Source organism: Hyaena hyaena, unplaced genomic scaffold, assembly GCF_003009895.1.
Source record: "Hyaena hyaena isolate Hyena2069 unplaced genomic scaffold, ASM300989v1 scaffold_222, whole genome shotgun sequence".
Classification (NCBI taxonomy): Eukaryota; Metazoa; Chordata; class Mammalia; order Carnivora; family Hyaenidae; genus Hyaena; species Hyaena hyaena.
This window is the reverse complement of record NW_024080855.1, coordinates 2,236,039-2,254,368: the sequence shown is the minus strand read 5'-3', so window position 1 is coordinate 2,254,368 and position 18,330 is coordinate 2,236,039. Positions and strand designations below refer to the sequence as shown.

The following is an 18,330-nucleotide window of genomic DNA, read 5'->3' as shown; positions in this document are numbered from 1 at the left end:
AGGGAGCCACATACTGAAACAGGCTCCAGGCTCTGAGCTGGCAGTCAGCACAGAGCCCGACGCGGGGCCCGAACCCACGAACCGCGAGATCATGACCTAAGCGAAAGTCGGACGCTTAACCGACTAAGCCACCCAGGCGCCCCCCTCCATCCATTTTCATAGTATTTCCAGGCTCCATATTTGAGATAAAATTTTCAGATGTACTGCTCTACACCTGCTGCCAGATCTCTTGATGAGAGAGATCTTACTGACCCATCTTTTCTTTCTCAGTTCTCTAGTCATAATTTCCTTTTAATCCAACATAGATGCTATGATTTAACACTTCATTTTAAGCTGCCTTTTTTATGTTTCCATTTGGGTTAATAGTGATGCTCTGTAAATTGAGGTATTTTTGGGAGGGGTATTGTTGTATTTAAGATTTAGAAAGTGAGTGTTAAATATATACATGTATACTCTTTAGTGTATTGAAACTAAGTTTTTTCTACAAACAAAAGTAGAACTAAAGCCTTTTGTTAACTTATTTCAGGCCACTTCCTGATGAGCCTAAACATTTAAAATGTGAGTTAAAAGGAGGAAAAACAGTACAGATGGGCCAAGAGCTTCAAGGAGAAATAGGTTAGTATGGTCTGCTTTTTTTTCTTTATAATACTTTTAGAATATGTGTTTACCTACATTCATGTTTTGGCATACACGATCTGAAAAGAAGGCTTTGGTTTTATATACATTTATTGTTTTAAGTTCCATTGTTAGAAAAGATTGCTGTATTTTCACTATCTTTGCCTAGGCTGACATATCTTTAAAATCAGCTTGGCAAAAATAATTTCTTGGAAAAATACTGGTTTTTGTTAGAAGTAATAACAGTTAACATTAAAAGTGTAAAGTAAATGTATCAGTGGATTCATGTTTATTTTTCTTACTAAACATTATATATATAATAGAATATCACATAATACTAAATTTTCTTCAAATTTTACAGTAAAAAATTAGTAACATCAAAACTGTGTTACATATGTAAATATAAGAACACTTAAGTAGATTCTTGATTTTTTTTTTTGGTAGAGATTATACAAGAAGCAAGTATGATTTTTTTTTTAACAAATATGTAAGAGAACAAAGTTACAGTGGTTTTTCTAAGCATAATTTTAAGCGTTAAAATTAAACTTTCCTTTTTTATATAGTTGTAATAGTTACAGATCAGTATGGAAATCAGATTCAAGCATTTTCACCAAGTTCTTTATCTGCCTTGGGAATTGCTGGGGTTGGACTTGACAGCTCTCATTTGAAAACTACTTTTCAGGTATGACTACTTTTCATAGCAGTTGGCTTATGCCATTGGTTTACATTTAACAACATTTGGGGAAAACTAAAATAACTAAAAGAAGTTTGATTTTGGTGCTTACAATGCAAAATTGCAAAAGGCGTTAAAAAGGTTTTGTTATGATAAACTTTAAACATATATGCCAATAATAGAATAAATAGCATTAGTAATCCCCATGTTTCTATCACTCAGCCTCAATAATCATTACTTTCCCCCTCACCATGTCTTTTTTTTTTTTTTTTAAGTTTAATTTGAGAGAGGGCATATGCACGAGTGGAGGAGAGGTAGAGAAAGAGGGAGAGAAAGAATCCCAAGTAGGTTTTGCACAGAGCCCAATATGGGGCTCTATCCCACGAACTGCAAGATCATGACCTGAGCTGAAACCAAACAAGTGAGTCACTGAGGCTCCCCATCATTTTGAAACAAATTCCGTACATTATATCATTTCATCCATAAATATTTTGGAATATATATAAAAGTAATTTTTCAAAAATAAAATTTTAGTGTTTACATACTGCATTAAATAGGATGCTGGTGAAAAAATTAATTGAGGAAGTTTACAACTGTGTAGTTAATTGGGATTAGCTTGAAAAAATAACTGCAGTGGAATCTTTTCAGTTTAAAACAAGCAAGCAAGCATGATGTATTCTGCTTGGAGAGATCAAAGACAACTCTTAGGGGAAAAAAAAGATGTGTGAGTCTGGGCTTTAAGGAACCTGCCAGGACAGAGTAGGTCTAAAGGCCCAAGTAAAGCTGAATCCATTTAGGGCATTTAATGCTTTTTAAAAAATTCTCCTTCCTTTTAGAGCCTCCATTACAGTTTTTAACATGACAGTCATAAGAGTAGCCTCTTTGTTGCCCTGCCTTACTAGAGTTTCTTATTCTCACTAATCTATTGATAATATTGTAGTTTTCACCACACAACTCACTATGTCTTAGCAGTGCCAAAGAACTTGTAATGATGTTTTGTTTACTTTACAAAGATAAAGTTTAGTGTTTGACTTCCAGGCTACTCCATTATTTTTCTGCAGGAAATCAGAAGATAACTGTTTTTGCTGTATGCATGAGCAACCTGTGCCTTCCATCACTTTATGTATAGACACCCATTTCATTCAATAATTTCTGCTAAATTATCACCTGCCTTCCTACGTCTTCAGTTTTCCCTGCTAGATTCCCATCAGCATGTAAACATGCTGTCATATTTCTCATCTTTTTTTTTTTTAAGTTTATTTATTTTGAGGGATGGCGTGCAAGTGGGACAAGGGCACAGAGAGGGGGAGAGAGAATCCTAAGCAGCCTCTGTGCTGTCAGTGCAGAGCCCATGTAGGGCTCGAACTCACAAACCATGAGATCATTGCCTGAGTGGAAACCAACAGTTGGACATTTTTAATCACACAAGCACCCCATCGTATCTCTCATTTTAAAAGACAAATTACACCCCCATTCCCCATACCAGTTAAAACATCCTTTGGCTCAAATTCCCTGTCCATCTATTGCTCTGTTTCTCTTCTTTCTGGTATAACTTCTATGGTATATACTCCTATATATACAACTTCTTGGAAGAGTTGTAAATATTGTTTACACATCCTTTTCTATCATTCTCAGGCAGTGCATTCATCATGTTTTTTCTCTTTTACCTGAACAAATCCATTGTCCATTTTCCTTTCTCATTTTATGCCACCTATTAGATCTGTCAGCATTTTATACTATAAATTTAGACTTCATCTCCTTAGTATGGCCTAAAATATCTTTCCACAGCATAATCTCACACCTTTTCCCACTCATAGCTCTTTAGCTGAGGTGACTTACTTCCTGTTGTCATTTTACAACTGATATATACTATCTTAACTCACTTTCAAATATAAGGAGTCTACTCCCAGTCTCTTCAGAGGAAGAAATCAGAGCCTTCAGTTTTAAAACTATTTTTTTTTAAATAGTGGGGTTTAAAAAAAATAAGTAAATAAATAGTTGGGTTTTTGGGAAATAAGTAATTTTAATATTATTTCTTCAAATTATTTCTGCATTTACATAAAATGTACTGCTCTTCTGAAGTATATTCCTTTGATAATTTCAGCTTTAGACCATAGCATCTTTCAGCATTTTATATTTAATTCTATTTGGACTCATCTAACTTTGTAAATGCATATACAAATTTCATTTTCAAGATTGGAAGTAAAATAAGAATAACTTCCAACAGGACTTAAACAAGAAATCATCTCTTCAACAAGGCTTTTAGTGATTCACTAATAAACACAGAATTCTAGGTTATACTTTACGTATTTTCAGCTGTCAGTATGTTTTACTAATGAATATTTGTTTTCCAGATACTGAAAAATTCTGAACCCATTGGGGTTTGAGTGGAAATTAATTTTAATTATTTTGCAGTGTCTTTGTACAGAAAATGTTCTACAAACATTGGTGAATGTAAAACATGAAATTTTAACACTGATTGTTAAAATCAGGTGGAATAGGGGCACCTAGGTGACTCAGTTGGTTAAGTGTACGACTTCAGCTTGGGCCATGATCTCACAATTTGTGAGTTCCAGCCCCGCATCAGCTCTATGCTGACAGCTCAGAGCCTGACACCTGCGTCAGAATCTATGCCTCCCTCTCTCTGCCCTTCCTCCTACTTTCTCTCTCTTTCTCTCTCAAAAGTAAGTAAAATATAAAAACAATTTTTTAAATCTGATGAAATAGATTTGTACTAATTACAAATTTAAGGTAAAATTGTTAAGGGGTCATTGTTAAAATGTAAATACTAGAGTGCTTGTGTCAGTATGGAATTAGTTCTATCATTCTGTCATGTTGCAGAAATTATAGGCTAGTTTCATTGATTCTCATTAATATGCTGTGAACCTGAGATTGAGCAGTAACAAATCAAAGCCCCTACCTTCTTGGAGATCACCTTATAATGGGAAGAGCATGGGGTAGGTAAGAAATAAGTGATAAGAAGAAAAATAAAATGGTATAGTGGAAACCGTGCCATTATATAGGATAGTCAGGGAAGACCCCTTTGATTAAGGCATCCTATATGCAGAAACCTGAAGAAAGGCCAGGGAGATTGGTAAAGAATTTTGCAAACATCTAGAAAGAACAAGTGCAAAGAAAGGGTGTTGGGCAAGCACTCACTTTGCTGTTTGGGGGGAAAAAAGGGAGATGATGTAAATAAGAGGGCAAGTAGCAAAAGGTAAGATAAAAAGACATAGCACCTTTTAGATCTCTCACAAAAAAGAATTTTAGTTTCTCCTTTCAAGAAATGATTTTCATAGTATGCCACTATTGGCGTGTGTGCAAATTATTTGCCATCGTTTTACACAGAAACAAATGTGTATGCACATGAGTTAATGACAGCATTTTCTTTTTTCTTTTTTGAAAACTAAACATTATATCCCTGTCTTTTCAATGTACTTTCCCTCACTAGGAAAATACACAAAGTATAAGTGTAAAAGGCATCAGATTTATTCCAGGCCCTCCTGGAAATAAGGATCTTTGTTTTACTTGGCGTGAATTTTCTGACTTTATTCGAGTGCAGCTAATTTCTGGACCACCAGCAAAACTTCTTCTTATAGACTGGCCAGACTCAAAGGAGGTGAGTAACTGCCTTGATTGAAGGAATTTACTATCACATGGATTATTACTTTCAGATTGTCAGTGGATAGATACATTTTATTGTTGAAGTAACAGCAAATAACAGTGGTAACAATAAAACACAGTCCAAAGTGATACGATTCTAAATACTTGTTCTTTAATTCATCACTTGTGTCCTCATTTGTTAAAAAAATAGGGTAATAACTTGAGCACTGAGAAATTTACAGTTTGTTAATTTTACTAGAATTTAAATTAAAACAAATTTTGAATAGTGTAATCACACCTTAAAAAATTTATTACAGAAATTTTCAAACATGTGTGCAAGTGAAAATAGCATAATGAACCCCAGTTTCAACAGTTACTGTTTTTTTTCCTAATTTTCATTGTTCTGTCTTATGGTCTTAAAATATTTTCTCTGGAGTTTGAAAAAGCATATCAGATATCAAGTCATTATACACATAAAAACATTGGTATACCTTCCTTTAAAAATAGTTAAATCTTAACTACAAATTTTGCAAATTTCTGTTAAATCTCTTGAGTTTTACTAAATGGTTAGAATTCTGATTTTAAAATGTTGAGATTTTCATTTTCAGTGTGGTCTAGCAGGGCTCATCCTGTTGGAATGACAGCTTACATACTTCTCTAAAGGAAGATGAGCTATGTCACCATGATTATGGATGCAGTTATACCCTTAAAGTTTGAGTACATCATCTAAGAAAACTGTACATTATCTGTGCTCTAGTTTGAGATTGTTCTTTTTGGTTTGTGAATTTAAAATAAGAGATAAACAGGTGATGACAGTGAGGTCTAAAAAACTTTTGTAATGTGTTGATTGAGGAGTTTTACTGTAAAGCAGTGCATTTATTTTTATTTGGGAGCATTTATACTACAAAAATTAATACACTTTGCACCTAATGAAGTCAGTAAAGGATTTGTTGGTTGATGACATTATGAAATAATTGTTGACCTTTGAGGTGGAAAAAATCTTGACATGTTCATATTTTTATATGGCTTTGTGTCAGGGAATGTAAAAAATAATGACAGCTTAACTCAAAAGTTTTTTTAGAAGATTAATTTGCAGATACCTTAAAAATCCAGAAGCTTTAAACACCTGATTTCTCATTATGTTAGAGAAATGGTTATATGTAGATAAGGCTGTAAAAGTAATCATTGAATATCTGGTATTCTAAAATTTCCTAATTCTTTTTTAAAAAATGTATTTAAACTCAAGTCAGTTAATACAGTGTAGTATTGGTTTCAGGAGTAGAATCCAGTGATTCGTCACTTACATGTAATACCTAGCGTTCATTCCAACAAGTGCCCTCCTTAATTCCCATCACCCACTTAGCTGTACCCTCACCCACCTCCCCTCCAGCAACCCTCCGTTCTCTGTATTTAAGAGTCTTTTACTGTTTGTCTCCCTGTCTCTTTTTATCTTATTTTTCCTTCCCTTACCCCCTGTGTTCATTTGTTTTGCTTCTTAAATTCCACACAAATGAAATAATATATTTGTCTTTTCTCTGATTAACTTATTTCTTTTAGCATAATACACTCTAGCTTTATTCACATTGTTGCACATGGCAAGATTTCATTCTTTCTGATCACCAAGTAATATTCCATTATATATGTGTACTACATCCTTTTTCATCAGTGGATGGGCATTTGGGCTCTTTCCATATTTTGGCTATTGTTGTTAGTGCTGCTATAACCATTGAGTGCATGTGCCCCTTAGAATCATCATTTTTATATTCTTTGGGTAAATACCAAGTAGTGCAATTGCTGGGTCATAGAGTAGTTGTATTTTTAATTTTTTGAGGAACCTCAGTACTGTTTTCTCAAGTGGCTGGATCAGTTTGCATTCCCACCAACAGGGCAAAAGTGTCCCCCTTTCTCCACATCCTCACCAATATCTGTTCTTTGCTGAGTTGTTTATTTGAGCCATTCTGACAGGTGTGAGGTGGTATCTCATTGTAGTTTTGATTTGTATTTCCCTGATGATGAGTGATGTTGAACATCTTTTCAAGTGTCTGTTAGCCATCTGGATGCCTTCTTTGGAAAAGTGTATTCATGTCTTTTGCCCATTTCTTCACTGGATTAATTTGTTTTTTGGGGTGTTGAGTTCGGTAAGTTCTTTATAGATTTTGGATACTAATCGTTTATCCACCACATCATTTACGAGTATCTTTTCTCATTCCATCAGTTGCTTTTTAGTTTTGTTGATTGTTTCCTTTCCTTCGTAGAAGCTATAGTTCCATTTTTGCTTTGGTTTCCCTTGCCTTTGGTGACATGTCTAGTAAGTAGTTGCTGTGGCCAAGGTCAGAGAGGTTGTTGCCTGTTTTCTCCTCTGGATTTTGATTATATCCTGTCTCACATTTAGGTCTTTCATCCATTTTGGATTTATTTTTGTATATGGTGTAAGAAAGTGGTCCAGTTTCGTTCTTCTGCATGTCGCTGTCCAGTTCTCCCAGCACCATTTGCTAAAGAGGCTGTCTTTTTTCCATTGGATACTCTTTCCTGCTTTGTCAAAGATTAGTCGACCATAAGTTTATGGGTTTCTTTCTGGGTTCTCTATTCTGTTCCATTGATCTATATCTATATGTTTTTTGTGCCAGTACTGTACTGTCTTGATGGTTATAGCTTCGTAATACAATTTGAAATTTGGCATTATACCTCTAGCTTGGTTATCTTTTTCAACATTACTTTGGTTATGTCTTGTCTGGTTCCATACAAGGTTTTTTTTTTTTTTTTTAATTTTTAAAATTTTTTTTTATTTATTTCTGAGAGAGAGAAAGAGAGAGACAGCATGAGCAGAGGAGGGTCAGAGAGAGAGGGAGATACAAGATCTGAAGCAGGCTCCAGGCTCTGAGCTAGCTGTCAGCACAGAGCCCAACATGGGGCTTGAACTCACTAATCATGAGATCATGACTTGAGCCGAAGTCGGACACTTAACCGACTGAGCTACCCAGGTGCCCCTCAGAAGTTTATTTTAATAGATGAAGACATTTGTGTCTAGAACTGAGATAAATTAAGTGATCATTTTATAAGTGTACAATAGTAATTATATTGTTTGGCACATATGTTTTATTGCTTTTGAAAATACTTATACCTGTTTTAGTCCATTCCAGTGATTAATGGAAGAGAATTACAGAATCCTCTCATTGTTCAACTTTGTGATCAGTGGGACAATCCAGCACCTGTACCACAGGTCAAAATAAGTCTTGTGAAACCTAACAATTTAAAGGTAAGTTTTAAAACTTCCTTACATCCTTCCATAATTTTTGTCTCCTTAAACATCTTTACGTCGTAACATTTAAAAAAAGTCCTTATGTAATTTTCATCTACTTAAAATTTTTCATTTTTAAGGGTTTCATTGCTGTGATAATGTTATTAGCTGTCACATTTTTAAAAATACAGTTTATATAACCTTGCTTATTGCTCAGTTTTCAACTTAAAGATTTTTCATAATTATTTTGAGGAAGTAAACTTTATATTTTGCAAGCAGTGTAATAAGGGGCAATAGTCTACAGTTAGGAGTCTTTGACTGCTAATCTGTATTTGGGTTTAAGATTAGAATGAATAGATGACACTGAGAAAGTGAGTAAAGGCAGATATGACCTGCAGTATGGATTAAGGAATATGCACTACTTGGGAAACTTAACAAGCTAAGGGTAATCAAAAAGCATCATGTGAGTACCTGCCCTCCATACCTTATGGAGAGCTACCAGGGCCTGGGCATAGCTGCTAGACATATATACTGAGTTGTATTCTAGGGTGTGGGGCAGGCACGAATATGGCCTTATAATGTTTGGGGGCACAGAGTGCTTGATACCAAGAAGTCCTAGATTAGGTATTACCTGTTTACATGAGCCCTGGAATAGCCAGCTACTTAGGTTCTAGGGGGGACGTGAGGTGCCTGGTACAGAGTTGGAGGCCCTTCTGTGAGGGGAAATGGGAGAAGCTGCTAGTCCCTTGCAAATTTGTATTTTGACATAGTCCCTCCTAATGAAGTCAATTAATTTGTCCCAGTCAGTTTGTTACCAGGCAACACAGACAATTCCTGGGGTTGTCTTCAGCCAGGCTTAAGTATCCTTCTACAAACATTTTTATAATTTTAGCATCTTAAAATAGTTGAGATTATGTAAATGTTCAGTTGTCTTAAAATTAATCCATTAGCTCAATAAGAACTGACAGATTTTCAGGAACTGACACATTTATCTTAAAAGTCATATGAGAGATTAAAATGCCAAGAATGGCTTGTGATCCACATAGACTTGTTTTCATAGAAGAATAATCAGGGTCAGAGGTCTTAATGCCTTTTAAGAAAGACTATGGTATTGCTGCTATTCAGCCTGAAATAGAAGACATGCTTCTCGGGTTTAGCAACAAGAATTTAGGACCCAGATGGAAGAAATACTTTGAGAAAGATGGGTTGAGAGATAATGGATCAGAGGGTAAATAGGTTAAGTAAAATAAAGGATTTTATCCTGTCATTTTGATTATTCCTTCTCATTTTTGCCTAATTCCTTGCTTTTTTGCATGTATCTATCATCTGATTTTTAGGTTCCATTAAGCAAAAATGAAAATGAGGATTTAGGAAAGTCTGATATTCTGCTACAATAGTTTACAAATTCACTTTTGTTGTCAACGTTTGCATCTAGGATAGTTAAACTGATTATTTTCTACCACAAATAAGAATATTAGTCTAGTTTCACAGAAGCATTTGTAGAAGGCTGAAAGATTTTTTTAACCAATGATTAGTTCCACTGATTTTAATTCATTTGAAAGTGAAAGCTTGGTTGTCACTAAGAAGGTAGTGTTGCAACAGAGGTCTAAGGAGCACATTTGAGTTAATGTTAAGAGAAAGCTAAAGTAACAGTGGACATGGTATCTTGATGCCTTGACTTAACTGTATATTTATGTTTATTTCACCTGTGCCATTCCCCCACCCTACCTCTTCAACCCCCTTTTTGGATTGTGCTTTCAGTGCTTGTATAACCAAATTTCATTTGAAATATCATTGCTTTTGAAGCAGTGAACATTGAATTCAGCAACTTAAAACTGAAATAATTAAATTAGAGTTTAATTGATCAAGATGAGGAGTTGTCCTTTTGGTTATATAATTGCATATTACATTATTTCTAGTTCAGATTAGGAAATCAAAGATTTTAGAAGTGTGTGCAAATAAAAATTTTTAAATAGTAATGGAGGAGAAGAACATTGTAATGGGGAAAAGAATTTGATCTCTAGAGTTTTCTAATTAACCGTTTTTGTTTTGTTTTGTTTTTAGCTCACTCCTTCAAACCAACAACATAAAACAGATGAAAGGGGCAGGGCTAATTTGGGAGTGTTGGGTGTTTATGCCCCTAGGTAAGAACTAAAAGTTTCATAGTTATTAGTCATTTAGAGATTACGTTTTCTTATTCCTTGCTGAAGTTAAGAGTAGTAATTAGTCTTCTATTTAGTGTTAGGTAGAAGATGGAACTGAAGAGGAGTAGAGAGGTTTTGTAAATAAACTTTGTATAAGTTGTCTTAAGTTTTAAGCTATAACTATAATGTAATTAGAACTCTTTGTCTCTCTTTTTCTCCCTCGTGTTAGAGGAGAACATGTGATGCAGGTTAGAGCCATTTATAACAAAAATAACATAGAAGGACCTATAATTAAATTAATGATTCTTCCGGACCCTGAAAAACCTATTCGTCTCAATATTAAATATGACAAAGATGCTTCATTTTTAGCAGGGAGTATTTTCACTGGTGAGTAAGTCACAAATTTTAAGTAAATTTGTAATGATAATTGCTTTGTGCATTAGTGGAATAAATTATTTTAGATAATAAGCATGGAAAAAAACAAGCCTGCATATCATTTTAAATGTTAAAGAAAGTGTTTGATTTAACTATATCTTCTTTCATCTCTGCATTATACATTCCGTTAATGGTCAAGAAAGAGCTGAAAGTTTATACATAAACTGAGAGCCTCTGGTAATAAAGTTTGTGTTTGTTCATTCACTGGATTGTGAAGTTCTGCAAAAGAAAGATGGCAGGAACTATGGCGGCTTTATTAAATAGATGGTAATGTCACTTTCATCCATATAGAACCAGGATTGTTTAATTGGATGAAAACATTAGAATTTATGATTAAATATTTCAGAACAAAAAACATTTCCTAAATGTCTACAATGTCCAGGCACTGTATTGGGCTCTTAATTTCAGTAATGATTACAACAGTTTCCAATGAGTTCTAATGTAGAAGACACTTACGTAAGCGGATAATTCCAGTGTAGTCTTCCTGTTTTCAATAGGAAATGTATTGATTTTATATGGATGATTTTCTTGAGAACCTCTGTCTTCTTGAAGGATGAATTCCTTTACATAGGTATAAGCAGTAGAAACAAGCAGACCAAAAAGTTTAGATTAGAATATTAATAACTTTTAATAATTGTTACATATATACATAGTCTTTGTACTCCAAATTTTAAATGTTTCAGGAGGGAAGACCTATTTCCTGTCATTAAAAAATTATATCCATCAGGGGTGCTTGGGTGGCTGAGTCGGTAGAGCGTCTGACTCTTGGTTTCAGCTCAGGTCATGATCTCACGGTTTGTGGGTTCCAGCCCCATGTTGGGCTCTAAGCTTCTGGTCCAGAGCCCACTTAAAATTCTCTCTCCCTGCCCTGCCCCCCCTTTTCTGCCTCTTCTGCATTCTCATGTTTGTATGTGTGCGTGCGCACTCTCTCTCTCTTTCTCTCTCTCTTTCAAAGTAAACTTTAAGAAAATTACATCTATCATATGGCTGCCACGTGAATGATAAAAGGGGAACACTGTATGTAATAATAGTTTACTACTGTATGCTATTGAAAATCATAAAAGAAACACTGTATTCTCAGAATACGTAAAGCACATGGATTTATGACCAGTTGCCTTAATTCTGTGTTGCTGAGTATCCACAGTCTAACCTTTTTGGTCTTGCATGGTAGAACTTCTAGCATGGTAGATTGTGAAAATAAGGCAAAAGATTAATAATAGTAAAGATGTATGTGTTAGATTTCTGGAGGAGATTTAGCATTAGAGTTGTCTGTCATGATTTGTACATTTTTTATAGACAGATTATTGGGGAATGCGGATTACAGAATGGTTTTGTTTACTTCAGAGTTTCATTATTAACATTTAAAAAAAATGTACACTGTAAGACATACAGTTATTTAACCAAATCCATTAAATGGACTAGGAAATAATTGTTTAATATTCACCATGACAGATTTTATGATTACTGTTATTTCTGAAGATGACAGTATCATCAAAAATATTAATCCAGCACGTATTTCCATGAAAATGTGGCAGCTGTCTAACAGTGGGAACCGACCACCAGCAAATGTAAGTTCTTTTTTTTTTTTTTTTTTTTTTTTTTTTTTTTTTTTTTTTTTTTTNTTTTTTTCTACAAATAGTTTATTGTCAAATTAGTTTCTACATAACACTCAGTGCTCATCCCCAAAGTGCCCTCCTCCATGCCCATCCCCTCTCCCCCCCACATCCATCAGTCCTCAGTTTTTGTCAGCATTCAAGAGTCTCTCATGATTTGCCTAGCAAATGTAAGTTCTGGGAAGATTTTTAGAAGTTAAAATTAACTCTTAATGTTTAACTTAATATTATATGTAATTTAATGTAAGAATACAGTGTGTATATACTGGAGAACTACACATTAACCCACTTCACTTGATATATATATATGAATATATATATGAATGTATATGAGTATATCAGAATTCATAATTTATACTGTCAGTCCCATCAGGCTGCTAATACCATGTCACCCCCACAGAGATCTACTGTGTACCTTTTAAATGGTATGTCACAGGGACACCTGGATGGCTCAGTTGGTTAAGTATCCGACTTTGGCTGAGGTCATGATCTCACAGTTTGTAGGTCTGAGCCCTGCACTGGGCTTTGTGCTGACAGCTGAGAGGCTGGAGCCTGCTTCGGATTCTGTCTCCTTCTCTCTTTCTCTGCTCCTTCCTTTCTCTCTCTCTCTCTTTCTCTCTCTCAAATAAACATTAAAAAATTTTTGTAATGATTGTCACCATGACTAATCTCATTATTGAATCTTAATACATTGTAAAGATATATAATATAGCTCTGTGTGTTTGTATTTATAAATCCATATGTGATCTGTATTTACATTTAGTGAAAATATAAAGGTTTCATCCTGATTTCTCCCTCCCCTCCTTCTCTCCTACTTCCTTTCTAGGCAGAAACATTTAGTTGTAATAAAATAAAAGATAATGACAGAGAAGATGGCTGCTTCTACTTCAGGTACTTCTCAAGTCATTTCATATTTTTATGTATAATTTGTTATAAAGTGATTTCAGCCTTCATGGTTCAGCTTGGAAAAAGTAATTTATGATTGAAAAGAAAATGTTAGTGTTTTAATTTTTTTCAGGAATTATTTTGAGAAAATGTGTATTTTGTTTGTAAGCTTTGTAAAATGGTTTGGGGGAAGAGTGTTGTGATAGTTATATTAGCTTTCAAAACTATGATCAGAAAAACTTACATTATTTTGCCAGAGCACTTTATAATGTATAGATTTCTATAGTTCAAAACTTAAAAGGTATGAAGCAAAATAGGTAACTGAACTAGGTTTTTTACAGTTTCACTCAGTTACTTTGAATTGAATTCACTTGAATTGTTGCTCTGTGCTCTGGACCTCTGCTGTGAAATGTGAAAATTTTTTTAATATATTTTATTCTCAAGTTAGTTAAAATACAGTATAGTCTTGATCGATCACTTACATATAACACCCCAACAAGTGCTCATCCCAACAAGTGCCCTTCTTAATGCCCATCACCCATTTTCCATACCTTTAACCCCCTCACCCCCATTAATCCTCAGTTCTCTGTATATAAGAGTCTCTTTCCTTCCCCATGATCATCTTTTAAGTTTCCCCAATTTACCTATGAGTGAAATCATGTGATACCTGTCTTTCAGTGACTTATTTTGCTTAGTGTAATATCCTACGGTTCCATCCACATTGTTGTACATGGCAAGATTTCATTTTTTTTCATCACTAGATAGTTTTCCAGTGTGTGTGTACATACATATACACCACATCTTAATCCATTCATCAGTTGATGGAGATTTGGGCTCTTTCCATAATTTGACTATTGTTGGTAGTGCTGCTGTAAACATTGATGTGCATGTGCTCCTTTGAATCAGCATTTTTGTATCCTTTGGATAAATTCCTAGTAGTGCAATAGGTGGTTCTAGTTTTGAATTTTCTGAGGAACCTTCCCATGTTTTCCAGAGTGGCTGCACCACCAGCAGTGCCAAAGTGTTCCCCTTTCTCCACATACTTGCCAACATCTGTTGTTTCCTGAGTTAATCTTAGCCACTCTGACAGGTGTGAGGTGGTTTTGATTTGTATTTCCTTCATAATGCGTGATGTTGAGCATCTTCTCTTGTGTCTGTGTGCCATCTGGATGTCTTCTTTGGAAAAGTGTCTATTCACATCTTTTGCCCATTTCTTCACTGAATTATTTGTGTTTTTTTGGATGTTGAGCTTGGTAAGTTCTTTATAGATTTTGGACACTAACCCTTTATCCAATATGTCATTTGCAAATACCTTTTCCCTTCCATTGGTTGCCTTCTAGTTTTGTTGATTGTTTCCTTTGCTGTGCAGAAGCCTCTTTATCTTGATGAGGTCTCAGTGGTTCATTTTTGCTTTTGTGTACTTTGACTCTGGAGACATGTCAAGTAAGAGGTTGTTGCAGCTGAGGTCAAAAAGGTTGTTGCCTGTTTTCTCCTCTAGGATTTTTGTGGTTTCCTGTCACACATTTAGGTCTTTCATCCGTTTTGGATTTATTTTTGTGTATGGTATAAGAAAGTAGTCCAGTTTCATTCTTCCACATGTCACTGCCCAGTTCTCCTAGCACCGCTTACTAAAGAGAGTTTTTTTCCATTGAATATTCTGTCCTGCTTTGTCATATATTTGGCCATATTTTTGTGAGTCTGTTTCTGGGTTCTCTATTCTATTGCAATGATCTATGTGTCTGTTTGTGTGCCAATACCATACTATCTTGATGATTATAGCTTTGTAATACCAGTTAAAGTCTGAGCTTGTAATGCCTTCCGCTTTGGTTTTCTTTTTCAACATTACTTTGACTATTCGGGGTCTTTTGTGGTTCCATACAAATTTTAGGATTGTTTGTTCTAGCTCTGAGAAGATTATTGGTGTTACTTTGATAGGGATTGCATTGAATGTGTAGATGGCTTTGGCTAGTATTGACATTTTAACAATATTTGTTCTTCTAATCCATGAGCATGGAATGTTTTTCCATTTCTTTGTGTCTTCTTCAGTTTCTTCCATAAGCTTTCTATAGTTTATGGAGTATACATCTTTTACATCTTTGGTTAGGTTTATTCCTAGGTATTTTACATTTTTTGATGCAATTGTAAATGGGATCCATTACCTAATATCTTTTTCTGTTGCTTCATTATTGGTGAATAAAAATGAAACTGATTTTGGTACTTTGATTTTATATCCTGCAACTTTTCTGAATTCATGTACCAGCTCTAACAGTCTTTTGGTGGAGTCTTTTGGATTTTCCACGTAGAGTAAGTATCATGTCATTTTGGAATAGTGAAAGTTTGACATCTCCTTTGCCAATTTGGATACCTTTTATTTCATTTTGTTGTCTGCTGAGGCTAGGACTTCCAAAACTGTCAAACAACAGTGATGAGAGTAGACATCCCGTTGTGTTCCTCATCTCAGGGGAAAGTGCTCTCTTGTTCTCCATTGAGGATGATTCTTATCTGTGGGCCTTTCATATATTGTTTTTATGATGTTAAGGTATGTTCCTTCTATTCCCTACATTTTTAAGGGTTTTTGTTAAGAAAAGATGCTATATTTTGTCCATTGCTTTTTCTGCATCTGTTGAGAAGATCATAGGGTTCTTGTCCTTTCTTTTGTTAATGTGCACATTGTTGGATATATGAATGTTGAACCAGTCCTGCAGTCCAGGAATAAATCCGATTTGATCATAGTGAGAATAATTCTTTTAATGTACTATTCAATTTGATTTACTAGTAACTTGTTGAGAATTAAAAAAAAATTTTTTTAATATTTATTTATTTTTGAGAGAGAATCTCAAAGCATGAATGGGGGAGGGCAGAGAATGAGACAGACACAGAATCAGAAGCAGGCTCTAGGCTTTGAGTTGTGAGCACAGAGCCCGATACCGGGCTCAAACCCATGAACCATGAGATATGACCTGAACTGATATTGTACACTTAACGAACTTAGTCACCCAGGTGCTCCTTGAGAATTTTCGCATCCATGTTCATCAAGGATATTGGTCTGTAATCCTTCTTTTTATTGAGGTGTTTGTCTGGTTTTACAATCAAGGTAATGCTGGCTTCATAGATTGAATTTGAAAGCTTTCTTTCCATTTCTGTTTTTTAGAATCATTTAAGAAGAATAAGTATTAACTCTGCTTTAAATGTCTGGTAGAGGGGTGCCTGGGTGGCTTAGTCGGTTAAGCGTCCGACTTTTGCTTAGGTCATGATCTCGCGGTTCGTGGGTTCGAGCCCCGCGTCGGGCTCTGTGCTGACTGCCAGCTCAGAGCCTGGAGCCTGTTTCAGAGTCTGTGACTCCCTCTCTCTCTGACCCTCCCCTGCTCACGCTGTCTCTCTCTCTCTCCTAGAAATAAATAAAACATTAAAAAAAAAAAAATATGGTAGAATTCCCCTGGGAACCCATCTGGCCCAGGACTCTTCTGTGTTGGGAGATGTTTGATAACTGATTCAGTTTCTTTGCTGGCTGTAGACCTGTTCAAATTTTGTATTTCTTCCCATTTGAGTTTTGGTAATATGTGTTCCCATTTCTTCCAGATTGTTCAGTTTGCTGGCAAATAATTTTTCATAATAGTCTCTTAAAATTGTTTGTATTTCTTTGGTATTGGTTGTGACCTCTCCTCTTACAGTGATGATGTTATCTATTTGGGTCCTCTCTCTTTTCTTTTTGAATTCCTATTAAAAACTACCTTTCTACATCCCAAAGTATTTGGACTATTGTGTTTTCATTTTCATTGGCTTCCATGTATTTTTTAATTTCTTTTTTAATTCCCTGGTTAACCCATTCATTCTTTAGTTCTTTAATCTCCATATTTTTGCGACTTTACAGATTTTTTTCTGTGGCTGATTTCAAGTTTCATGGTGTTGTGATCTGAAAATATGCATGGTATGATCTCAGTCTTTTTGTACTTGTTGAGAACTGTTTTGTGACAGTATATGTGATCTATTTTGGAGAATATTCCATGTGCACTTGAGAAGAATGTGTTCTGAATGTAATGTTCTGAATATATCTGGTAAGTCGATGTGGTCCAATGTGTCATTCAGAGCCATTGTTTCCTTGTTGATTCTCTGCCTACATGATCTGTCCATCACTGTAAGTGGAGTATTAAAGTTCCTTGTGGTCACAATATTATTATCTATACATTTAGTTATGTTTGTGATTAATTATGTATTTGACTACTTTATGTTGAGGGCATAAACATTTACAAATGTTAGCTCTTCCTGATGCATAGACCCCTTAATTATGATAGAGTGCCCTTCTTCATTTCTTATAGTCTGTTTTAAAATCTAGTTTGTCTGGGGCTCCTGCGTGGCTCATAGGTGGTTCTCCATCCTCTCACTTTCAATCTTCATGTATCCTCAGGCCTAAAATGAGTCTCTTATATGCAGCACATAGATGGATCTTGTTTATTTATCCATTCTGATATCCTGTGTCTTTTGATGGGGACATTTAGTCCGTTTACATTCAGAGTGATTATTGAAAGATACAGACTTAGTGCCATTGTGTTATCTATAGGTTTCATGTTTGTGGTGATATCTCTGGTCCTTTGTAGTCTTTGCTTCTTTTCACTCACAGAACTCCCGTTAAGATCTCCTACAGAGCTCGTTTAGTGGCCATGAACCCCTCTAGTTTTTTTCTGGGAAGGCCTTTATCTCTCTGCTGGATAAAGGATTCTTGGTTGCATATTTTTCTTATTCAGCACATTGAATATTTCCTGCCATTCCCTTGTGGCCTGCCTTTTTCACTGGAGAGGTCTGCAACTACCCTTATGTGTCTGCGCTTGTAGGTTAAGGCCTATTTGTCCCTAGCTGCTTTTAGAATTCTCTCTTTATCTTTGTATTTTGCCATTTTCACTATATATCATGGCGTTGACCTGTTTTCAGTTGATTTTGAAGAGAGTTCTCCGTGTCTCTTGGATTTGGATGCCTGTTTCCTTCTCTGGATTAGGGAAATTCTCAGCTGTAATTTGCTTAAATAAACCTTCTCCCGCTCCTCTTCTGGAACTCATATGATACGGATATTGTTTTGTTTCATGGAATCACTTAGCTCTCTAATTATCTCCCTGTGGTCTTTCCCTCTTT

At 35.2% G+C, this 18,330-nt stretch overlaps 1 protein-coding gene across 1 annotated transcript in view; it reads left to right on the top strand.

The window, feature by feature from the left end:
• Positions 1–18,330, top strand: part of SMCHD1 (structural maintenance of chromosomes flexible hinge domain containing 1) — a 145,842-nt gene that overhangs the window by 71,371 nt on the left and 56,141 nt on the right. Inside the window, exons 27-34 of the mRNA XM_039243189.1 lie at positions 527–615; positions 1,179–1,297; positions 4,740–4,907; positions 8,022–8,147; positions 10,194–10,273; positions 10,503–10,660; positions 12,161–12,276; positions 13,148–13,212. Of these exons, the coding sequence (XP_039099120.1) occupies positions 527–615; positions 1,179–1,297; positions 4,740–4,907; positions 8,022–8,147; positions 10,194–10,273; positions 10,503–10,660; positions 12,161–12,276; positions 13,148–13,212 (921 nt within the window). The remainder of the gene's footprint in view (positions 1–526; positions 616–1,178; positions 1,298–4,739; positions 4,908–8,021; positions 8,148–10,193; positions 10,274–10,502; positions 10,661–12,160; positions 12,277–13,147; positions 13,213–18,330) is intronic.